The sequence below is a fragment of the Phlebotomus argentipes genome, unplaced genomic scaffold (assembly GCF_947086385.1).
Source record: "Phlebotomus argentipes unplaced genomic scaffold, Phlebotomus argentipes genome assembly contig_2, whole genome shotgun sequence".
NCBI classification, from domain to species: Eukaryota; Metazoa; Arthropoda; class Insecta; order Diptera; family Psychodidae; genus Phlebotomus; species Phlebotomus argentipes.
In genome coordinates, this window is record NW_026776162.1 from 5,570,699 (window position 1) to 5,591,207 (window position 20,509).

At 46.5% G+C, this 20,509-nt stretch overlaps 6 protein-coding genes and 1 long non-coding RNA gene across 7 annotated transcripts; 4 read left to right on the forward strand and 3 right to left on the reverse strand.

The window, feature by feature from the left end:
- Window positions 1-555: 555 nt before the first annotated feature.
- Window positions 556-1,886, forward strand: LOC132264779 (uncharacterized). The gene is made up of 5 exons (XR_009468548.1): window positions 556-808; window positions 862-894; window positions 990-1,496; window positions 1,575-1,607; window positions 1,690-1,886. It is a non-coding gene; the product is annotated as an uncharacterized LOC132264779 (long non-coding RNA).
- A 1,936-nt stretch (window positions 1,887-3,822) lies between these two features.
- On the forward strand, window positions 3,823-7,242 carry LOC132264763 (sarcosine dehydrogenase, mitochondrial). The gene is made up of 6 exons (XM_059765081.1): window positions 3,823-4,018; window positions 4,096-5,540; window positions 5,602-5,744; window positions 5,806-6,060; window positions 6,375-6,810; window positions 6,882-7,242. The coding sequence occupies exons 1-6, from the start codon at window positions 3,883-3,885 to the stop codon at window positions 7,140-7,142; spliced, it is 2,676 nt and encodes an 891-aa protein (XP_059621064.1). The 5' UTR covers window positions 3,823-3,882; the 3' UTR covers window positions 7,143-7,242.
- LOC132264764 (ATP-dependent DNA helicase Q5) lies at window positions 7,219-10,085 on the reverse strand. Its single transcript, XM_059765082.1, has 3 exons — window positions 9,928-10,085; window positions 7,404-9,848; window positions 7,219-7,328 (listed from the first exon to the last, which is right to left on the reverse strand). The coding sequence occupies exons 1-3, from the start codon at window positions 10,043-10,045 to the stop codon at window positions 7,249-7,251; spliced, it is 2,643 nt and encodes an 880-aa protein (XP_059621065.1). The 5' UTR covers window positions 10,046-10,085; the 3' UTR covers window positions 7,219-7,248.
- Window positions 10,086-10,374: 289 nt separating this feature from the next.
- Window positions 10,375-11,453, forward strand: LOC132262917 (protein KTI12 homolog). The gene is made up of 2 exons (XM_059762413.1): window positions 10,375-11,069; window positions 11,160-11,453. The coding sequence occupies exons 1-2, from the start codon at window positions 10,461-10,463 to the stop codon at window positions 11,451-11,453; spliced, it is 903 nt and encodes a 300-aa protein (XP_059618396.1). The 5' UTR covers window positions 10,375-10,460.
- A 75-nt stretch (window positions 11,454-11,528) lies between these two features.
- LOC132262909 (carnosine N-methyltransferase) lies at window positions 11,529-13,203 on the reverse strand. Its single transcript, XM_059762400.1, has 5 exons — window positions 12,969-13,203; window positions 12,526-12,900; window positions 12,321-12,461; window positions 12,002-12,259; window positions 11,529-11,811 (listed from the first exon to the last, which is right to left on the reverse strand). The coding sequence occupies exons 1-5, from the start codon at window positions 13,067-13,069 to the stop codon at window positions 11,529-11,531; spliced, it is 1,158 nt and encodes a 385-aa protein (XP_059618383.1). The 5' UTR covers window positions 13,070-13,203.
- An 87-nt stretch (window positions 13,204-13,290) lies between these two features.
- LOC132264761 (proline-, glutamic acid- and leucine-rich protein 1-like) lies at window positions 13,291-15,855 on the forward strand. The gene is made up of 4 exons (XM_059765079.1): window positions 13,291-13,437; window positions 13,499-14,433; window positions 14,493-14,573; window positions 14,634-15,855. The coding sequence occupies exons 1-4, from the start codon at window positions 13,348-13,350 to the stop codon at window positions 15,787-15,789; spliced, it is 2,262 nt and encodes a 753-aa protein (XP_059621062.1). The 5' UTR covers window positions 13,291-13,347; the 3' UTR covers window positions 15,790-15,855.
- On the reverse strand, window positions 15,840-19,573 carry LOC132264760 (uncharacterized). Its single transcript, XM_059765078.1, has 5 exons — window positions 19,262-19,573; window positions 18,019-19,010; window positions 17,754-17,951; window positions 16,450-17,690; window positions 15,840-16,376 (listed from the first exon to the last, which is right to left on the reverse strand). Exons 1-5 carry the CDS (start codon window positions 19,433-19,435, stop codon window positions 15,991-15,993), a joined length of 2,991 nt encoding a protein of 996 aa, XP_059621061.1. The 5' UTR covers window positions 19,436-19,573; the 3' UTR covers window positions 15,840-15,990.
- Between the last annotated feature and the right edge of the window lie 936 nt (window positions 19,574-20,509).

The window sequence follows — 20,509 nt, forward strand, 5'->3', positions numbered from 1 at the left end:
TTACTAATGCCGCAAGTTGATGTGTGAATTAGCAATACATTCAATTCTTTACGCGCACAGTAAATTTTTTACGCGCTAGACTTAAATTACATTGATACATCAGAATTGTATGAAACTCACGAAAGTTTGCTTGTTCTGAAGAAGTGATTGTATTGTATCACGATTTTCCTATTTAATTAGGAGGCCATAAATCAACGATGTTTTGTATTTTATTGAGCAAATTCAGTAACGTTTGAGATTGCAGAAATGAAAGTTCTTCTCTTCACACTTTTCTTGTACTGCTTCGTGTTCAGTAAGTATTTTATGAATTCACACACTTTATAAATTAATAGAACTAAATCATTTTCTATTCAATTAATCAGGGATGCCGTATAAGAATTTATTCTCGGCATTCGGCGCTCAATCAGATGTAGACAACAAGCAAAAGCAAACGCAAGAAGTTCAGGGAAATGTGAATGGACACGCAAAGATTACTCAGACACAAAATCAAATTCAACTTGCTGCAGTGTGAAAAAGTTACAAATGCATTTGAATAAAAAATATAAGTCTTCGAAAACTTAACAGTATGCAAAATTTTAAGAAATTTGAAAAGGAATTCAATTATTCCTTATTGTTGTATAGAATTTTGTATTTACATATTTAAATTGAAATTAACTTGCTAATGAAATTTCGAACCACATAAAAGACTTTCTGAGTTCTACAATGTGTTCAAAGTTATTTTGTTCTAAAGTTACTGCATTGAACTCTGAGAAAATGAAGACTCTTTTCGCAGTAATATTTGCTGTCCTGGATTTGTTCCTTCTAGGAGGTAACATGATGTTCACAATAATATTTATTTGTGCTAAAAATAATCCTTTGTAGCTGCAGTTGCTCAATCAGACGGATGGCGTGTTGGTGAGACACAACATTAAGTTTATCACATTAAATAATTTTTAAATGCTGTTATGGTGAGCAGACGAGTAAATTTTATGCATATTTTATTATTATAGAGAGTCGAGCACAAGCAAGTACATATCCTATGCATCATCCGGCATTTGATTTTCCACCCTGTTCACCGCAATAAACCTGCGCTAAACCAAGAGGCATCTTTTTTGCGAAAATACATTAAAAGGTTTTTAAAAACTTGCAATTCTTTATTTAATTGATCTCGCGGTTCTTTGCAAATGTCTTTTGGAAAACCTTCAGAGAGAAATGTTTGTCTAATAAGAAGTGAACTTGCGACGTTGGAAAGACATATTATAAAGAAATATAGTTTCAAAAGGTAAACCAATTATTTGCTTGAGTAAGTTAAATACCTTTTTTAATAGTCTATTAGAATTGAAAATTGAGTGAAAAAAAGCAATAATGCCAATGGCTGATATAAAAGCAGCAATATTTTCAGCAATTCACAAGTGAATTTTTCTCTACGTGGAAAGTTAAAAGGAGCTGAATTTTCAGAAAAATGAACTTAGTTTTCGCATCGTCGTTTGTCCTGTTGGCTTTGCTATTCTTTGGAGGTAACAAAATTTCTAATTTTTATTAATACACCAAAATTTTTTATAATTATTTCCATTACTTTTTTTTGTGTTTTTCAGTTGATTCATCGGAAAGTTTGACTAATTTCCGCGGTAAGACATAATATTAAATTCATTATTCTCTCACTTTGCTTTTAGCATTTCAAAAAATTTTTTCATAAATTATCTTTTGCAGAGAGACGCCAAAATCGCCAAGATCCTCCTCCATTTTATATACCTGATGGAAATTAAGGGAATAAATGTTAATTAGAAAGGCATACAAAAACTGTCAATTTTAGGGACGAATTGTAAAAAAAGAGACAATTTCTCAATGAATTAATTTTTCTTCTTTATTTAGAATATTTGCTGTCAATTTATTGCCCCACATCACGACTTAAAAGACGTAAAGTAGCAAATTTTAATGTTGTCTAAGTTCTATTTATGTTCAACAATTACATGTAAATGTAATTTGTAAATTATAAGGTCTTGTCACTGGACATTTCCCTGCATGTTAATTAAATCAATCATAAGTTATCACCTCTCGAGGATGAAACATATTGTGGAAATAATGAGGATGTCATAAGAAATAAAAAATGCTATGAGGATTTCCTTAAAAATTCCTAAAAATCCCTTGTAATTCCAGGGAATTCATATAAATTCCATGCATTCCTATAAATTCTTCAATACGTATCCGATTTCCGTTTTGGTTATGAACTGAAGCGAACATTAATCACATAAAAAATCGTAAGCTGACGAATAAATTTCAGCACAGCAAGTACATATCCTGTACAACATCAGACATTGGATTTTCCACCTTGTTTTTAAAAATATATTAAAAGGATTCAAAGCAAAAGCTTGAAAATTACTATATGACTCAATAGTGAAGTATTTATTTGTATTTTTTCGTGTGTAAAATGTAATTAAAAAAAAGATTTAAAGGCAAATCAATTATTTGCTTGAATAATTTAAATGTGTTTTTTTATAAGTCTATTAGAATAAAATATTGATTGTAAAAAGCAATAATGCCAACGGCTGATATAAAAGCAGCAATATTTTCAGCAACTCACAAGTGAATTTTTCTATACGTGGAAAGTTAAAAGGAACAGAATTTTCAGGAAAATGAAGTTACTTTTCGCAACATCGTTGGCCCTTTTGGCTTTGCTACTCTTCGGAGGTATAATAATAATAATACTCTAATATAATATTCTGAAATTTTCTTTTAATTACTCTTTTATTATGTTCTTCAGTTGCTCCATCGGACGCTTCAAATAGTGGTCGCGGTAAGACACATCAACAAATGAATCATCATTTCACTTTGCTTTCAGAATTTCAAAAAAATATACTCATTTTTAAATGTTTTTTTCCCCAGTGAAACGCGAAGAGCAAGAAACGACTGTATTTCGTCCTACACCACCAGCTTGGGTGCCGAACGAATAAAATTAAATTTTAAAAGCATCCAAAAAGTGTGTAAATTTGAATAAAATAGTGACATTCAATGAATTAAAATTTTTTCGCTATAGAGAGTTCAATACTCTCTTTCGCCTTTCGTTATCACTTAGTGAATGCACGCAGTCTTTTCCTTTTTGTTATGAATGCTATCTAATTTGCGAAACGTTTGCTCGCTGAATTGCGGGAAAATGTGCACAAATATACAAATGTGTGTATAAATGAATTCGCTTGGCGAATGACACAAAATGTGATAAAAGCACTTTAGGTCAATTGGAAACTTGATCAATTTCGCCACAAATAGAGTGGATTATCTGGAGGCACAAAGCAGTTTACGAAATGCGCAAAAATCCATCTCCGGCAGTTTGAACTGGATCGCCGAGAGGTTTGATGATGTCTCAGAAAACACATAGCGATTAGGGGCTGTTTTTGCTTGGCAAAATGCGAAACGTGCTGTTCGAGAATCACTTTAAGAGCGCACGCAAAAAATGCTGAGGCTATTTTGACGATACCAGAATTTGCGTTCATGCCAATATAAGAGAGCCCTTATCAGGCGCGCTATGGGATGTGCCCCCAACGAACTGGGATGCTTATTCGTCAGCCTGTTCTTGTGCATTGCTCACAAGCGTTACTGACTCAGGCGGAATATTGGCACGAGAAGCCGCGCGAGCACAATCAGTCCTTTTTTTAGGGAAGGTTATCACACAATTCAGGTCGAGTTCATCAGTATGGGAAATGATCGTGGCACCAGCGCCCCGTGTTACCCCACATCACCACACAGCCTACATGTATGTAGGTCTTGCGGATTGTAAAAGCATCAGGCACTCTTGCGATAGCTTCAGTAGGAGAATCATCGAAAAAGTGTAAAGTTGCTTCATCACTTCCTCGCGATTCTGCTAGTGGAAAATATATCAATAGAGAGTTTACAGTTGTTGGGTCAAATATGATCCGTTTCAGAGGATATTCCTTGGCAAAGAAGTTCTCCTTGAGTGCCGTGTCGCAGAGATTCTCCTCCACCAGCACCTCGTACGAGAGGAAGAATCACATCCTTCCGTACAGTGCAGATGTTGTTATAATCGGTAAATCCTTCATCGTGAACGAATCTCCCTTTTTCTGCTCACTGACACACTTGTGCATTATTAATCCTCTTCGAAAGGTGGAGGATCGGCGGGATGTCACGCCCTGTATCACCTCACTAAGCGCGGCATTAAGGCTGTCCTGGTGGAAAGGAGCAAAATAACGTCCGGCACAACATGGCACACGGCTGGACTTGTGTGGCGCCTGAGGCCGAACGACGTGGAGATTCAGTTGCTGGCCAGCTCGAGAAATCTGCTCTTGAGTCTCGAATCAGAGTCCGGACTTGATCCAGGGTTCATAATGAATGGTGGCATTTTCATAGCGCACAGCGATGTCCGAATGGATGAATATCGACGCTTGGCAACAATCGGCAAGTGTTTCGATGTTGAAAGTCACATTCTGGATCCGCATGAGACAAAGAAACTTTTCCCTCTGCTCGACGAGAAGGCCTTCACGGGCGCCCTGTATTCGCCCGGAGACGGTGTTGTTGATCCCGCCATGCTCTGCACGGCGCTCACGCGGCAGGCCGTTAAGAATGGCGGGCAAGTGTTTGAGGAGTGTCCAGTGCTGGATCTGGAGGTCGGCCAGGGATTTCTCGGGCCGCAGGACATCCGTGGAGTCGTCACGCCTTACGGCACCATCAAGACGAACACCGTGATTAATGCCACGGGCGTCTGGGGCAGAGATGTGATTGAGAAATACGGCGTGAATCTGCCTTTGGTGCCAATGCGTCACGCTTACATCGTGAGTGAGCCAATGGATGGAGTCAAGGGCCGTCCCAACATCCGCGATCATGACTTCTCAGTGTACTTTCGCATTCAAGGCGAATCAATCTGTCTCGGAGGCTACGAAAACTGTCCCATTCTCCTGGACAAAGTGCCCGCGGACTTCCAATTCGGCCTCTATGATCTCGACTGGACAGTGTTCGAGTCAAACTACCAGGGCGCCGCCCTGCTGTGTCCACCCTTTGAATCCGCCGGCGTCAAGAGCACCATCTGCGGCCCAGAATCCTTTACACCCGACCACAAGCCGCTGATGGGCTGGGATCCGAGACTCGACGGTCTCTTCCACACGTGTGGCTACAATTCGGCGGGAATGATGCTGGGCGGCGGCTGTGGAGAACAGGTGGCGGAGTGGATTATCAATGGCAGTCCCAGTCTTCACATGTTCCCCTACAGCATCACGCGCTTCCTGCCCAAGCAGACGCGCGATCACAACTGGGCCAGAGAGAGGAGTCACGAGAGCTACGCGAAGAACTACTCCATCGTCTTTCCCTACGATCAGCCCATGGCAGGCAGGAACTTCCTCCAGGACCCCTTCCACCGCCAAATGATTCAGTATTTCGCGGTGATGGAGGAGAAGCAGGGATGGGAGCGACCAGGCTACTTTCTCACTGACTCCTCCGCCAAAGTTCCTCTCTACGATTGGTACGGCAACTACGGCCACTCCAAGGCGCTCGACTCGTCGTACGAGGAGCAGCTGAAGAAGGACTACCACTTTGGCTTCTCAGAGAACCACGATCTGGTAAATCATCCGCAAAATCGCACTCTTCTTGCCCCTGCTGACCACTTTTCTCCAATCACAGATAGAAGAGGAGGCGACAGCGTGCCGAAATAACGTTGTTGTCTTCAATCTCAGCTACTTCTGCAAAATCTACCTCACAGGACGTGACGCCGACAAGGCGGCCGAGTACCTCTTCACGGGAGACACAGCCAAGCCCATAAACAAGTTAGAGAGGCAAGTGTGTTGAAAAGTGCCCCAAATGAATCTCTTCCTCCTCATTTTAAAGAACCATCTACACGTGTGCCCTCAACGATCGCGGCGGCGTTGAGGCTGACGTCACGGTGAGCATAATTGATTCGGGCATCGGTGAGCCTCACGCGCCCATCCTTAAGCGTCCAGGATACTACATTGTGGCCGGAGGCGCGTCAGCCTATCACTCTGTGAGCCATTTGAAGATGGCCATCCTGGACAAGGCATTCCGCGCACAAATCACCGATGTGACGAGAGACTTGGGAGTCCTTTCGCTCCAAGGAAGAAACAGGTGAGAAACTGTTTTGCCCCAAGTGGATTTTCCTCTGTTTTTGTATTTATTAAAATTTGCTGATAAGTTTATGTTTACGCGATAAGAAAGCGTCTCCGCAGAATTCATAATTCTTGATAAAGACAAGCGATGAATAGGAAAGTGATGTGTGATTGAGATATTTGTTGTAATTACTCTGTCGTTATTTATGAGGATGTTTATTTGTAGTAATTTTTGATTATTTTGTTTGATGTTTTGCAAACAACTGAACCAGCATTTTCACACACGGACTTTGAAATGAAATCACTTTTGCACTCCATTTCTCTCTTCCACAGTCGCGACATACTGGAAAAGCTCACAGATTACGATCTGAGCAATGACAATCTGCCACCGAATAGCACAGCCATCGTGAAGCTAAAACTTCCTTCCGGAGCGCAAAACGTGCGCGTTGTGCGCGTGAGTTTCGTGGGTGAATTAGGCTACGAATTGCACATTCCACAAGCAATCTGTGAGCAAGTCTTCAATGCCGTGATGGACGCAGGAGCGCCTTTGGGACTGAGAAATGCCGGCTATCGATCTCTCTATTCGCTGAGCAGTGAGAAAGGATATCACTTGTGGGGATTCGATCTGCGATCCGACGATTCGCCAATTGAGGCCAACTTGGGATTCACGTGTAGAAAAACTGGCAATTATAAGGGCAAAGCCGCCATTGACAAGCAACGCGCCGAAGGAATTCAGAAGAAATTGGCTTTCTTCACCCTTGAGGAGAAGGTAAACTCTCTCGTCTGCACACTGTAGGCATTCTGGTATCCAAAACTAAACCATTATTTTCACCCTTGCAGATTCCCGTCTACGGACTCGAAGCAATCTACAGAGATGGCGAAGTTGTGGGTCACTTGCGACGCGGCGAGTACGGATATACGCTGGGAAAGCCAATCGGACAAGGATATGTTCGCAAGCCGAGCGGAGAAAAGATGGATGATGAGTTCCTCAAGACGGGAAATTATGAGATCGACATAATGGGCCGTCGACACAAAGCCACGTGCCACTTGAGGAGTCCGTTTGATAAGAAGAACGCCCGAATTCAGGGCATTTACAAGTAACATTCCGAATGAAAAGCCGCCGTATTAAACACAAAAAAAATAAGCGACGATTTAATCATTTTTCTCTCTCACAAATAAATGTGCAAAAAATAAACACTCACCACGTTCACATAAAATCTTTCTCCGTCCTGATGATTGGTGTCTTGTTAAAAATATCCTCCACAGTACGCTTAATTGCTGATTTATCTGAGGGGAAAAAAGGCAAATGAAAACATTCAAGCAATGCGATAAAGAGTGGAGAAGACAAAACAAGTCATTTACCTGCACGTGCTTCGTAGAATTTGTGTGAAAGGTGCTTCGCGAGCTTCTTAAACACATCCTTGGATTGAAAGCGCTTCTCTCTGTAGTATGGCATCAAGTAGCTGACCACGAGTTCAGCTAATTTGCTCTTCTGCGCCTTCACGTACTTCTCATCCCGCGAAACTTTCTCCTCCTTGGCAGTTGACGGCGTTTGCACCACTTTCTTCTCAATCTTCTCCACCTGATCCAGATACTCCTGCGTCTGAGGCGATATCTCAATCGGCAGATCATACTTGTGTCGCTTCTCAGGCTTCACATCGCCAGCATCGTCCTCAAGAGGCCTCTTTTGCTGCATCTCTGGTGTCATCTCTTCACCACCCTTCGGCAATGGCTTGCTGATCTTCTCGAGCAACTCAGTCAGCGAAGGCACAACAGGTTTCTCATCTGCTTCCTCCTCATCTTCCGACACAAGTTCCATCTTCACCTCCTGCAGATCGTCTTCTGGCTCCTCTTCTGCCTCCTTTTCTCCACTCTTCTGACTGCTTTCGAAGAAATTCATCAGCGAAGTCTGCTTCATATAGTCTCTCTTGAGGGACTTTCGAGGTTTTCTCTTCTCCACACTTGTCTTCTTCTCCTTCTCCTCTATACTCTTGGCAATGTCCCCTGATTCACCACCGCGAGGTTCTCTCTTCTTTGGCTCATAGCTCCTAAATGACTGATAAAACTCACCGACAGCCGTTGATGCTTTGATACTCGCCATCAACTTGGCCGCAGATCTTCTGTACAACGTAATCACTTTGTTGGACGTGAATGCTTCGTACTCCAGCTCAACGCTGATATCCTCAAAGTCTCTGTAGACGAGCGTCTTGGGCACGGATTCATCCTCTTGGCCAGCTTCATAGTTCTTCTTCAACAGATCGGCAATCATGCTCAAATAGCTCTCCCTCAGCGTTATTGTCAGTCCCACGATCTTCGTCTCCGTGCTCATGGCGTGCTTCACGCGAGATATCCTCGCCGTGGGCTGTTCCTTCTCCAAGAACTTCGCCGCTGCCAACTTCCTGGCGGCAAATTGCTTCTGAATCAGACTAATTCGCTCCTTCTTCGCCTTCATTTCGCGATTCGCCGGCGAGGAATCACTGTCTGAGTACTCAGACTCCAACATCTTCTGCGCTTGTCGTCCTCCCTCGTACAAATCCTCACTGTAATTGTCGTAGTCATACGACAGGGAGCCCCCAATTCGCCCAGTGGCGGACAGAGAGTGAAATTTCTCCAGCGCAGCAGCAGCTTGCTTGGGATTCTTGCACACATCGCACCGATTGATGCACTTCGGAGGCTTGTCCCCAAAGAAATCGGCAAACAGTTTGTGTCTGCATTCAGTGGTTTCGCAGTATTTGATCATCTTCTCGAAATTCTTGAGGTTTTGCTTGGCCTTTTCGAGTCTATCGTCCGTCTTGGACTTCCCAATGTCCTGCTTCAGCAGAAACTCCACCGAATTCGTCTCACTGCGACAGTAATACAGTCGACAGAAGGACTTCTTGCCATCCCTTCCAGCCCTGCCGGACTCTTGGTAGTAGCCAGCGATGCTCTGCGGGATGTCCCAGTGCACGACAAAGCGAACAGCAGACTTATCCACGCCCATACCAAAGGAGATGGTGGCACAGATCACAGGATACTTTCCAGTCATCCACTCCTCCTGCGTGGTTATCCTGTCGGCCGGCTTCAGGCCCGCGTGGTAGGGAAATGTCACGAGTCCACAGTCAGTCAAGTTCTTGGCCACACGCTCCACCTGTTCGCGCGTGCGACAGTAGATGATCCCACAGGGAACAGCGTCACTATCGCCCTCCTTGCACTGCAGAATGAACTCCTTGAGGTGTTGGAAGTCGTTGTTGATGGAGTTCTTAAATATCACATCGTAGAAGAGATTCTCCCTGAAGCAGGGAGTCATGAACTTCGCCATGGGTTCCCTGAAGCGCAGATTCTTGATGATGTCCTTCACCACTTCTCGCGACGCCGTGGCCGTGAGAGCAATCCAGGGAATCTTCGGGAACTTCATCCTGATCTCGCCCAACTTCAGATAGTCCTTCCGGAAGTCGTGTCCCCACTGAGAGACACAGTGCGCCTCGTCCACCACAAAGTACGCCACTTTGTTGTACTTCACCATGTGCGTGATGAGCTCGGAAAAGGCTCCCGTGGCGGCGAACTCGGGCGTTATGTAGAGGAATTTGATGCTGGGCCTCATGGATTTGATGTCCGCATAGACATCGCTGCGCTCCTTCATCGTCATCTTCGAGTTGATCGACTCTGCGCGGATTCTCAACTTCGCCAAGTGATCCAATTGATCCTTGATGAGGGCCAAAAGTGGCGAAAACACCAGAGTGATCTTGTTCTCCTGCAGCACTCCTGGCATTTGGAAGCACAGAGACTTGCCAGATCCCGTGGGCATTGAGATATACACGTCGCATTTGCCTGAAAAGGGCAAAATTCAGCATCACGCAGAATTGACAAAACCATCGCGGATGCATTTTGTTTGCCTTTCAAAACTCACCCTTTAAAATAGTTTTTATCGCATCTCTCTGCAGCTTCGAACGAAAAGTCGTGTGATGAAAGTGTTCCTTCAGCTTTTCCTCCAAATCAAATTCACCTTCTGCCGATTTTTCGGTCATTTTATGCACTTTTCAAGAGATTTGTGGCACCAGAAAAGCGCATGCAAACAAGTTTTCAAGCGCTGATAAAAAATTGACAGATCGCCTACAGCGCCGCGGTGCATAATTGCACTAGTGTTTCTCTCATTCAAATCCGTGAAACATATAACGAATGCGTGGCTCTTTATTTATGACAAATGAGAAAAAGGTAAATGATATTCTTGAGAAAGTCATTTTTGCAAAGTAAGTTTTTGCTTTCAGCTGCTTAAACTTGTGCTTTAGTAATATTTTGGTAAATGTTTCGTTGCCGTTTCATGAAAGTCCGCCCCCGCCATTTAAACTCTCATAACCTCACTTTGTTGTTTACATTTTGTGATAATGTGCTGTTACACGTCTGCAATAAATTCATGATTTTCACTATTTCTCGGCCGGGAAAATGCCCCTGATTATTCTTTCTGGCATCCCAAGTAGTGGGAAAACCACGCGAGCGCAGCAGTTGGAGAAATTCTTCAGGGAAGAGAAGAATCTCACGGTGCACGTTGTGTCTGAAAACAAGTGCTGCCGGAAGCATAATTTCCTCAAGAACGACCTATTTTCCGACTCGCAGAAGGAAAAGATCATTCGTGCGTCTCTGAAATCGGAAGTGGGTCGCCTGCAGAACACCAAGGATGTGGTGATCTTGGACGCAAGCAACTACATCAAGGGCTATCGCTATGAACTGTATTGCCAGGCGAAGGGTGGCCGCGTGACTCAATGCACAATCCTGTGCAATCTGCCGGTGGTGCAGGCGAAGGCATTCAATCAGCAGCGGCCAGTGGTGTCGGAGGAGCTTCCTGACTCTTCAGAGCCCAGCGACAATTCCGATGTTCAGTACACGGAGGCCGTCTTCGATGCACTTTGCCAGAGATTTGAGGAGCCTCAGGGCACCAGTCGTTGGGATGCGCCGCTCTTCGTCACTCTGCCGGATCAGGAGTTGGATTTCAGTGGAATCTACCAGGTGCTGTTCGAAAATAAACTCCCCACGCCCAATCAATCGACACAGAACGTAAGTTACGCATTTTATTAGTAATTTTTTTGTGAAAATCTTACGCTTAGGTTCATGAAAATACTCTTCCGTTGGTCACTTTTTCTTTAGGCACCCGTTTGCCCGGCAAACTACCTCTGTGAATTGGACCAGATAAGTCGAGGGATCGTCATGGAAATTGTGGCGGCGAGAAAACACAATCCGGGCATTATATCAATTGCGCAGCACCAGAAGGGCGCTACGCCACTCACCGTGAACATCCCCGCGGAAATCGGAGTGGCTCAATTGCGACGGCTTCGCCAAATGTTCCTCAACTACATAAAAGTTCAACCGACGCCCCCGTCTTTGGATTCCCTGCCACAACTCTTTGTTCGCTACATTAACTCCAATTACGGCGATAGTTAAGTATTTTGACTTTGAGAGAAGTAAAAAAAATGAGAAGAAAAAAATCACACTCGTCCTTAAGAAACTAACTCCGGATCACTGCTGTCCTTCACTCTCCTCCGGCTCATCTGAGTTGCTTTCGCGCGGCTTCTGGCACACGAAGAAGACACTGAGGTATTCGCTTTGCTGCATAGATCGCGGGTTTTGGCTGTACTTTGTGCGCACTCCCGTTTCATTCCTGAGAAACTTAAAGCCCACCGTCTCAATCACCGACTGGAGGTCCTCGTACGTCGGCTCGATGCTCCCCTCGTTGAGTATATCACTGTAGTGATACAGCAGGGGCCCCAAATTCACCCAGATCCCCTCTGGCCGCAGAATTCTGCAAAACAAGTCATGCAATCAATCACTCAACTCCGCTGTGTGGGAATCAATAAGCCATAATCAATTTTTAAAGCCACTCTCGAGAGGCAATTTGCCAGACATCAGTGAGAGCCCGAAAGTTAATAAATGATAGTGTTTGGCAGTGAGCCAAATTTGGAACGGCGGCAATAGATAAGATGCTATATTACCTGTAAATTCTCTCCACAAACTCCACCACATTGTTGGCACAGTCGATGAAGAAGCACGTGGCGACGCAATCCCACGCATTCCAATCGTTGTACACTTGCAGGAAGTCCCCGGCCACCATATTGAACGTCCCACTGGGCGGCGCCTGAATGGGACTCACGTCCGGAAAGCGCACAGCCCTTATCTGATCATCGCGTCGCGAATTGTTGACGTACTGGTGAATCCAGGGGTGCAATTCGTACTGATCGGCATAGGTACATCTGCGGAAGGCGAGCAATTTCTCAGCAATCACGCTCATTCTTCAGCATTTCGTCAACTCACCTGTTCAGAATGAAATTCGAGGCGATGAGCATGAAGTAGGAGAACTCATTGCCCTCGCAAAAGTAGCCTCTGTAGGCCAGCTCGTACGCTAATCTGCCCAATCCGGCTCCGGGCACGAGAACGCGCACATTGCCGACGTCACTGTGAACGGGAAAGATTCTCATTTCACCAGCCGAATCATCTGAGAGGCGCGCAAACAACTCACACTTCTTTGGGGTTGAAAGCCTCCACGATGGCATCGATGATCGGCGTGTAGCACTGCTCGCGCTCCTCAACGCCCTCCGAACTCCAGTCACGCGCGAAGAGCTTCAGCGTGATTTCCACCTTGAGCGACTTATGGAGCTCCACCGGCGGCGGATCGTGATGATTGTGATCGCCAGTCGTGAGTGGAACATCACTGGGTTGCTCGAAGATCTTATTCACGTCCACGAGGAGCTGTCGAATGACTTTGTAGTTCCTCTCGATGCACTCACGGATGCTCCTCAGGTTCTGCGAGTACTTCTTCAGCATTGTCTGGTGATGAGGCGGTAATCTGCTCAAGTACACCTCGGTGGAATTGATCTTCTGCAGGCTATTCACCCTGAAAGTCACCGTTAAAAGAATCGTGAGAAGTGCCCTTGGCACGCCAAAAACACCCCCTTTGTTTACTTGTAGTTCAGGAAGGCTGCAATCACGCCTTGGAAGTTCTTCCGCTCCTCCTCTTCGGCGGTGAAGCTCTCGTCGTAGTCATCATGGTTCTCGTGATCCATGGTGTCACTGGGCGCAGCTGCACCGCGTAAATTCAGGCAGAGAAACTGATAAAAGCTGGAGCAAAGCACTCCGAAGAGCACCGTTGCCGCCGAGTATCAACAAAGTTGTGACTTGTTTCTACAAAACACCCCCACTCCGTGACCTTTCTCTGTAGTGCGCCGTCACGTACGCCACGCGGCGCTGCGGTTTGTTTCCCCACCACTTGACGGCCCGCCACGTGAAAGTGACAACAGGAAATTTTCTTCAGCCGCGCCGTGGATTGCAATATTTCCTGACCATGGATCCTTGTGGTGGCTTACTGAGCAAGCTGAAGGATCTGCATCCTGACTTGTGCGTGTACTTCCTGCAGAATTACTTCGAGAATGAGGTGAGCAAGAGGAAATTTCGCAATGAAAACAACACTCACGCTAACCGGCTTTTTTCCGCAGAAGTCCTCTCTGGGCTCTTTCCACACAATCCCCACGACTCTGCTGAGGGACGAGCAGACGTACTCAAAGGGTCTCCTGGTGCTCAACACATTCCTGGACTACTGCACTGCCGAGGATCTCAACAAGGCCGGTGCTTTGTGGCTCACGCCGCTCATGAAGCACATTTCACTGGACGTATCGAATCAAGTGTCGAACTCCTGCTCAGTTGAGCTGTCCTACAATCTGCTGGGGAAGATTATCGTCAAGTCCAGCGATGCGAAGGAACTGATGAAAGCCATTGGGATCACTTATCTCTCGCGTCTTGTCATGAATCTTGTGGATGCGCCGAAGAATTGCCACTTGTCAGCGCTTCTCTGTCTCCAGACGTGTTTGACTCACTACGGCGGCCAGTGCAGTCCTCTCCAGGGTCGCATTGAACGATTCATCCTTGCATTTGTCGACACTGAGGATGACAGACTTGCCCTGGAAGCGGGAAAATGTCTTTTGCTGATGCAGCAATTGTCTGGCGGCGGAGTTCAAGGTGTCAATCACCACAAAGCTTGGGGAAGGCTTCAGAATCGACTCCTGGTCAGCCTCTATGACACTCTGTCTGCCATCTTTGGCAGCAATGTGGCTGCAAGAGAGACGGCTGAGGCAACAGATGACAGTCTCACTCTGCCGGAGATCGACATGAGCGCTGGTCCACTGAAGAGGATTATGAACTTGATTCAGAGATTCAAGAATCTCACCACCTTCTTCAGCGTGGCTCTTGTTGGCGGCTACAAGACGAGGAAACCTGTGCAGCCGGTGAAGATTCTGAAGCTCATCTCGAACACTGTGGAAACACTCGGCAACACAGCGAGGAATAATCTGACTCTGGAGGACGTGGTCACTGTGCACCTTCTGCCGTTGATGCACGAAAGTGTGCTGGATTTGCTGAAGGCGCTTATTGGAATGTGAGTGAATTTCTTTAGATTGTCTTTCTGCTTTCCTAACACGTCATTTATTCTTGAAGATTGCGTGGAAACATGGTGCTTTTCAGCAGGAGCGTTTGCTCAATTTTGCTGTCGTCGCTGAAATGTGCAGCCAAATCAACGTGAGTTCGATTGTTACTCTTGTTGCTTTTCTTCCTCACGAATTTTCCCTTCCGTTTCAGTTCTCTCCGCATTGCCACTTATCAGCTCTTTGTCTTCTGGTGCAAGACTGTCAACACTTCCAGTTGTGTTGAAGACATCTCTGAAGTATTCTTCACGTCAATAGTGCGCGACACGAAGCCATTCGTTGTCAAAGTGCAGCTTCAGGTGAACGGAACGGGCGCCAAGAGCAAATCCAAGAGGCTCAAGAGGAAGCTTGGCGAGGACACGGTCAAGGATGATGGCGAAGAAGACTGCGAGAGGCACTTGAATGATGAGAAATACGAGCAACTGTGCTGCGAGGCTCTGACTTGCCTGCGCCAATTGATCAGATGTAGCTCGTGTTCCATCAAGCTCGACCAGATGAAGCTCATCTATGATCACGCGATGGCGCTTATTGTGCAGAATGTGGAGATCGACCCGAAGAAGCGTCCTCTGTACGCCAACAGGGAGTGTCGCAAGTGTCTCTTCCTGCTCCTGAAGGAGCTTCTGGTCACTGCCTTCGTCATCACTCTGCCGCAGAGTCAATTCCTCGTTCACGTGTTCAGTCAGGCTCAACATTCGGAGACTTGGCATGAAAACAGGGCGCTTTGCACAGAGATTCTCGGGGATCTGGACAAAATGATCCATCCGCAGAAGTTGGAGTTCCAGTTTCCTCTCAAGGAAGAGGTTCAGCCCATGAAATTGGCCACTGCCGATGCCAAGGAGGATGATTCGATGGTTATCAGTGATGAGGAAGAGAGAGAAGAAATTGAGGAAGTAGCAAAACCTGAAGAAAAAATCCCTTCTCCAGATGTTGAGAAGCTTGTTCAGAAGTCTGCAAACGTCGATGTGATCGAGAGCGAGGCGAAAGCAATAGAAGTGGAGAGTTATGTACCAGAGGAGCAACAGAAGGTGGAGGAAAAGGGTGGTATTTTAAAGGAGCAACGCGAAACCACACAGGATATCATCTTGGAGATAAATTCAAACGACAGCGATGAAGTGCAGGAGTTGTCGGACGAAGAGATCGTCTTCACGCCAGTCGAAGTGGTCCAGAAGAGCCCCAGTGTCAAGACCAATGCGGATTCTTCCCGAGCGAAGAGGAAGAAGATGGATTTGCTGCTCATGTCGTCAGATGACGAGGACACCGATGACTACACACACTTGATGGGCGATTTTACAGACGATGTTCACCCCTAAACTTTGTAATTTTCTAAGTAGCCAGTGAACTAATAAAAGAAACAAAGCACTGAAAAAACGACATAACAATTTTTTAATGTCCAACAAGTTCGTAAAAATTCGTTATATACTGAACTTTAGGAGATTACAAAAGAATTCCATTGTCCTAAGAGAGACACACCTATCTAAGCGATCTACACCGTCAATCTCATCATTAATAAATTATAGTTTAGTCTCGTGCCTGAAAATGCCAGACTTCCTGTCGTTGTACAGCTGTATTCGTAGCTGACGCAGGAGAGCGTTCGAATAGTTGCCACCGCTGCTGTCCGGCAGGCAATTCTCCTCCATGGCACTGCTCTCCGGATACGTGCTGGCACTCCTGTTGCGCATCACGTCGCCCGGCGTCATGTCCGCCTCCTTGGGCGCTCCGCCGCCACCCTTCATCATCGTGCGCGGCGACGCAGATTCCCTCAGTCGAATATCGTTCAGGTAATTCATGGCAGTGTCATTCACGTGCAGCAAATTGTTGCAGTTCAAATTGCGACACATATTCGGTGGAATATTGTAATTCTGCTCCGATTCCGTATCCTCGATGCTGTCCACGTCCCCTGAAGAAGCCAAAGAGAATACACATTTACAAAAATCATCAACAATTGCCCAAAACCACAAAAAACCACTCACCATCGCTGCTATTGTTGCTGGTGATGAAAATGTCCTCCTGCTTGAGCTTCTTCGACCGATTTCGTCGATAATACTTGAACTCCCGCGGCAAAGTGTACGATCGCGGCAAGGACACTTGACTATCAATGTCCGACGGACCATTTTGCTGCGCCAAGTGATTCAGGAAGCTATCATCGTTCCCATTGTACGGCGCAAAATTGCCACCATCGCCACATTTTCCCGCCCCCTTTGCCGGCCGCTCCAGATAGTGTGGCGAAAGCACGACTTCATTCTCATTCTCCTCCACAAATCTCTGACCCGACATTCCCGGCACAGCTCGACGATCGCGCTGCTGTTGCTGCTGCGGATCACGATTTCGTGGCGGCGGCACGACGTTGAAGGGAAAGGAGGCCTTATCGATGTACGACGCCTCGAGATTCGTGCAATACGTGCCGGTGATTTGTCTTGGACGCGGCATTTCCAGCGGCACGCCTCGGCTGTAATTGCGCGTGCGATTGAACACCGTCTCAGGGCTGTAGGCGCCCCTGTACGAGGGCGGCGGCATGCAGCGATTGCTCTGATTCTCACTCGAGTTCATAATCTTCAACTGTCGCTGCAGTGAATCCGTGATGTCTGAGTTGTCGCTCAACTTCTTCGATATCTTCTCAGGCTTCTGCTGCTGCTGCTGATGCAAATACGAACTCGGCGAGTCGACTTTTCGCTTGGACGCCAGTGAGAGAATGTGTGGCAAATTACTCTCCTTGATCATCGATGTTTCCGGATAGTTTTCCGCATAGTTTTGCTGCAAGTACGGCAAATCCGCCAATGATTCATTCACGTCTGTCATCATGGAATTCGGCCAGCCTAGCGGTGTGATGTTTCGGTGATTCTTCACCTTGGGAATGGGCTCCTTGGGCAGAGACACCTTTGTGCCACCATCACTGCCATTCAGTGGCACAGATTGCACTGGTCCACCCAATTTGCCCTGCTTAATCTCCTCCTCGATGATCTGCAACTCCGCCAGTTGCTTCTGCTTCTTCTCCTGCAGCTTCTGATGGATGTCAATGCGTGAACTCACGCTGCTCTCGTTCTCACTCGAGCCAGCATACTGCAGAGCTGCGATCTGCTTCTTCCAGAACGGCACCACCATCGGACCATTCTGTGGCTGTCCATTCTGCTGCGCAACGGCGGCCAGTTCTGTGATGGACAGCGAGAGTGGCACGAAGGAGGTCGGTTTCTTTTTCTTCCTCTTTGTCGCAGCCCTGAAAAGCGACATAGATTTTATTGACGCAATGTGTTCTCAAAACGCACCTTCTTTCACTCACATTCCAATGGGATTGATGAAGCGACAGCTGAACACTCCGGGAATGCCTTGATAGTAACTCTTGGAATTCACATCAATCTTGGGTGGGAATTTGTGCTCGTGCTCCTTTCCATTGCAATAGCAATTGCCACAGTTGATGGACGGCTTCGAGGGATAAATCCCATTGACTTCGTATCCCAAACGACGGATGTGGAAGAATCTGCAAAGGACAGACAGTCAGTGATCTTCACATTTAATCACAAACACAATTTCACATCAAATCATACCGATAGTAGAGAAACATGAAGAAGATTCCCGAGGCGAAGGTCAACAGCATGATCACCACAATCCAATACCATCCGTCCGGTCTCTCTGCCCAGATGCCAAAGATCCAGAGTCCAACAAGCAGCAGATTCTCCAGGAACATCACCGTGTAGAAGATCACCATCTTCTGGCGATGATTCACCTCTTGCAGATTGATGTACGCAAACACGTAGACGAAGGCGATCAGGGCGGCGAGGAGGCACTTGCGGAGGCGTGAGATCCGCTCGCCGTGGAACACATTCTTCGGGGAGATGATCCAGAGGAACATGGACACCCAGTGCAGGATGATCACCAGGAATGTCCAGTAGTAGTAGAACGAACCGTAGATAATCAGCGAGATCATGCGCGACGTTATGGTGCCCAGGCGCCACAGGAGCTGGAAGATCACGCCCAACCACGTGAGGATGAGCCGATGGACGTTCTGCAGGCGCACATTCTTGCTGAAGCTGGCCAGAGCCCAGCACACGCTGAACAGCGACAGCGCGGCCGACACAATGTTGAGCTCCCTGAAGGCGTGGCTGTTGATCGCCGGCGCTTCTGTGCCCTCCACCACGAGTCCGCTCACGGTCGTGGACTCGCGCAGGATCTTTGGCCGCAGCTCAGCCGAGGAGCCGGAGAGGAGGTCGCGTGCAGTGTGATCGGACACGAGGATGTGCAACTGCAGGAGGAGCATGGGGGCGCTTTCGCAGAAGGCGTGGATGAGGCGCAGCATGCACAGATCTCTCACTTCGTGCTTCACATTCTGCAGCTCCACGGGCGCCAGGAGCTTGGCGTACCGCCACACGATGCCCACCAGGACGCAATGCAGCAACACGACGATGTTCTTTGGAATGAAGCACCACCTCACGAGCTGAGCCACCGGCGGCCGCTCCTGTCCAGCACTCGCGGCCGTGATCGCTTGCTGCTTGCGTTGCGTGAGGCGCTCCTTGTTGAGGAACCATCGCAGCGATATGATCTGCGAGGGAGAGAGGAGAGAGAGAGTGAGAGACGGAGAGCGATTAGCCGCGTGCACGTAATCCCTTCGGGGGGCGAGAAGCGCAAGAATGCAAAAGAAGCAAAATGCATCTCATCATGACATGCCAGAGGTTCAATGATCTAGTACGCCATGATCACACATTTGGGGCACTTTGGCGCCGAAAGGGAGCCAACGATGGAATGCACCCCGCAGGGGAGGCGTGAGAAAATGGAACATGAGAGCATGATTACTTGGCACAATATCAGCGAGCATAGGACAATGGTGGCGGTGAGGACGAAATAGATGATCTTGCCACTCTCATACAGTGCATAACTGAAGACAACATTAAAAACAATATCACAAAAGTAGCCAGCAAGCGAGATAACATTGAACAGCAGATCACACAGTGGCAAAAACTCCGTCATGCTGAATACCAATTGCCACGCACGGCGGACACACTCCACTACAACTTCCTGCACACGAACAGCACGCAAAGTACACTCACGCGCTGCCAAATTGCAATTTATTCACCGAGATCAACAAGTGACTGTCGCCGCCATATTTCTCAAAGATGGCCACCACTTTGGAATGCCACCCAAACTGGAATTCCATTGTTTGCTCGGTGCACTTGGACGGTTTCCGCTCCCCTCTCTCGCTCGCGAGTGGGAGAAAAAGACGATGAGCTGAGCTTTAGCAGAACGCTCGATTGTCGATCAGGAAGTGAAAATAGTTGTTTTTTGCTTATTTTCATTTCTTTATTTCCCATCATTTCTTAAAACACCCTTAAGAGCTGCTCCTTGAGAGCGCATTTCTCTGAAAACAACAAAATCCCGTTCATTCTCTTCCTCTGCGCTGCGCTTCGTGATCATTTCCCCTCAAATACCGCATTAATTGCCGTACATTCCATGGACTCGATCGCAGAGTTGCCGCCACCTGAAAGCGCACAAACGAAAGAATGTCAGCAAAATTGTATCATGACAGAGAGAATGTGAGAAATTCTGCGAAATCTGCATCAGTTTTGTGTCTTTTCCACACGAATTTGTTCAGAGACGAAAAATACAACATCATAATTTGGTGGTCGGGAATGATTAAATGACATCAATTGTCTTTTACCTGTAAATTCCTCTCTCTCTCTCTCGCTGCAATTTCTCCAGACGCCCGTAAGATGATTTCCTTGTGGCGGAACACTGAAAAGATGTGAGAATTCTTTGTGAATTTTCTGTGCCGTTTGAGAAATTATGCGTTTGCAGAGTGAAATTTGTCAGAAATAAATAGATAACATATTTCGTTTCATTATGTATCAACGAGCTGGGTTTATGTTGTGCGTCATCATAAAAATAATTGTTAATTTTAGATAGAATTTTGTAGAAAATTACCTCTATTTGCGGTCAGAATAGGACAGCTTATCTCCTTTCTGTAAAGAAAATAACACAACTATTTAGAAGACATTCTCAAGATGATCAAAATCATTCTTTTAAGTGAATTCAGATCATGTTTGT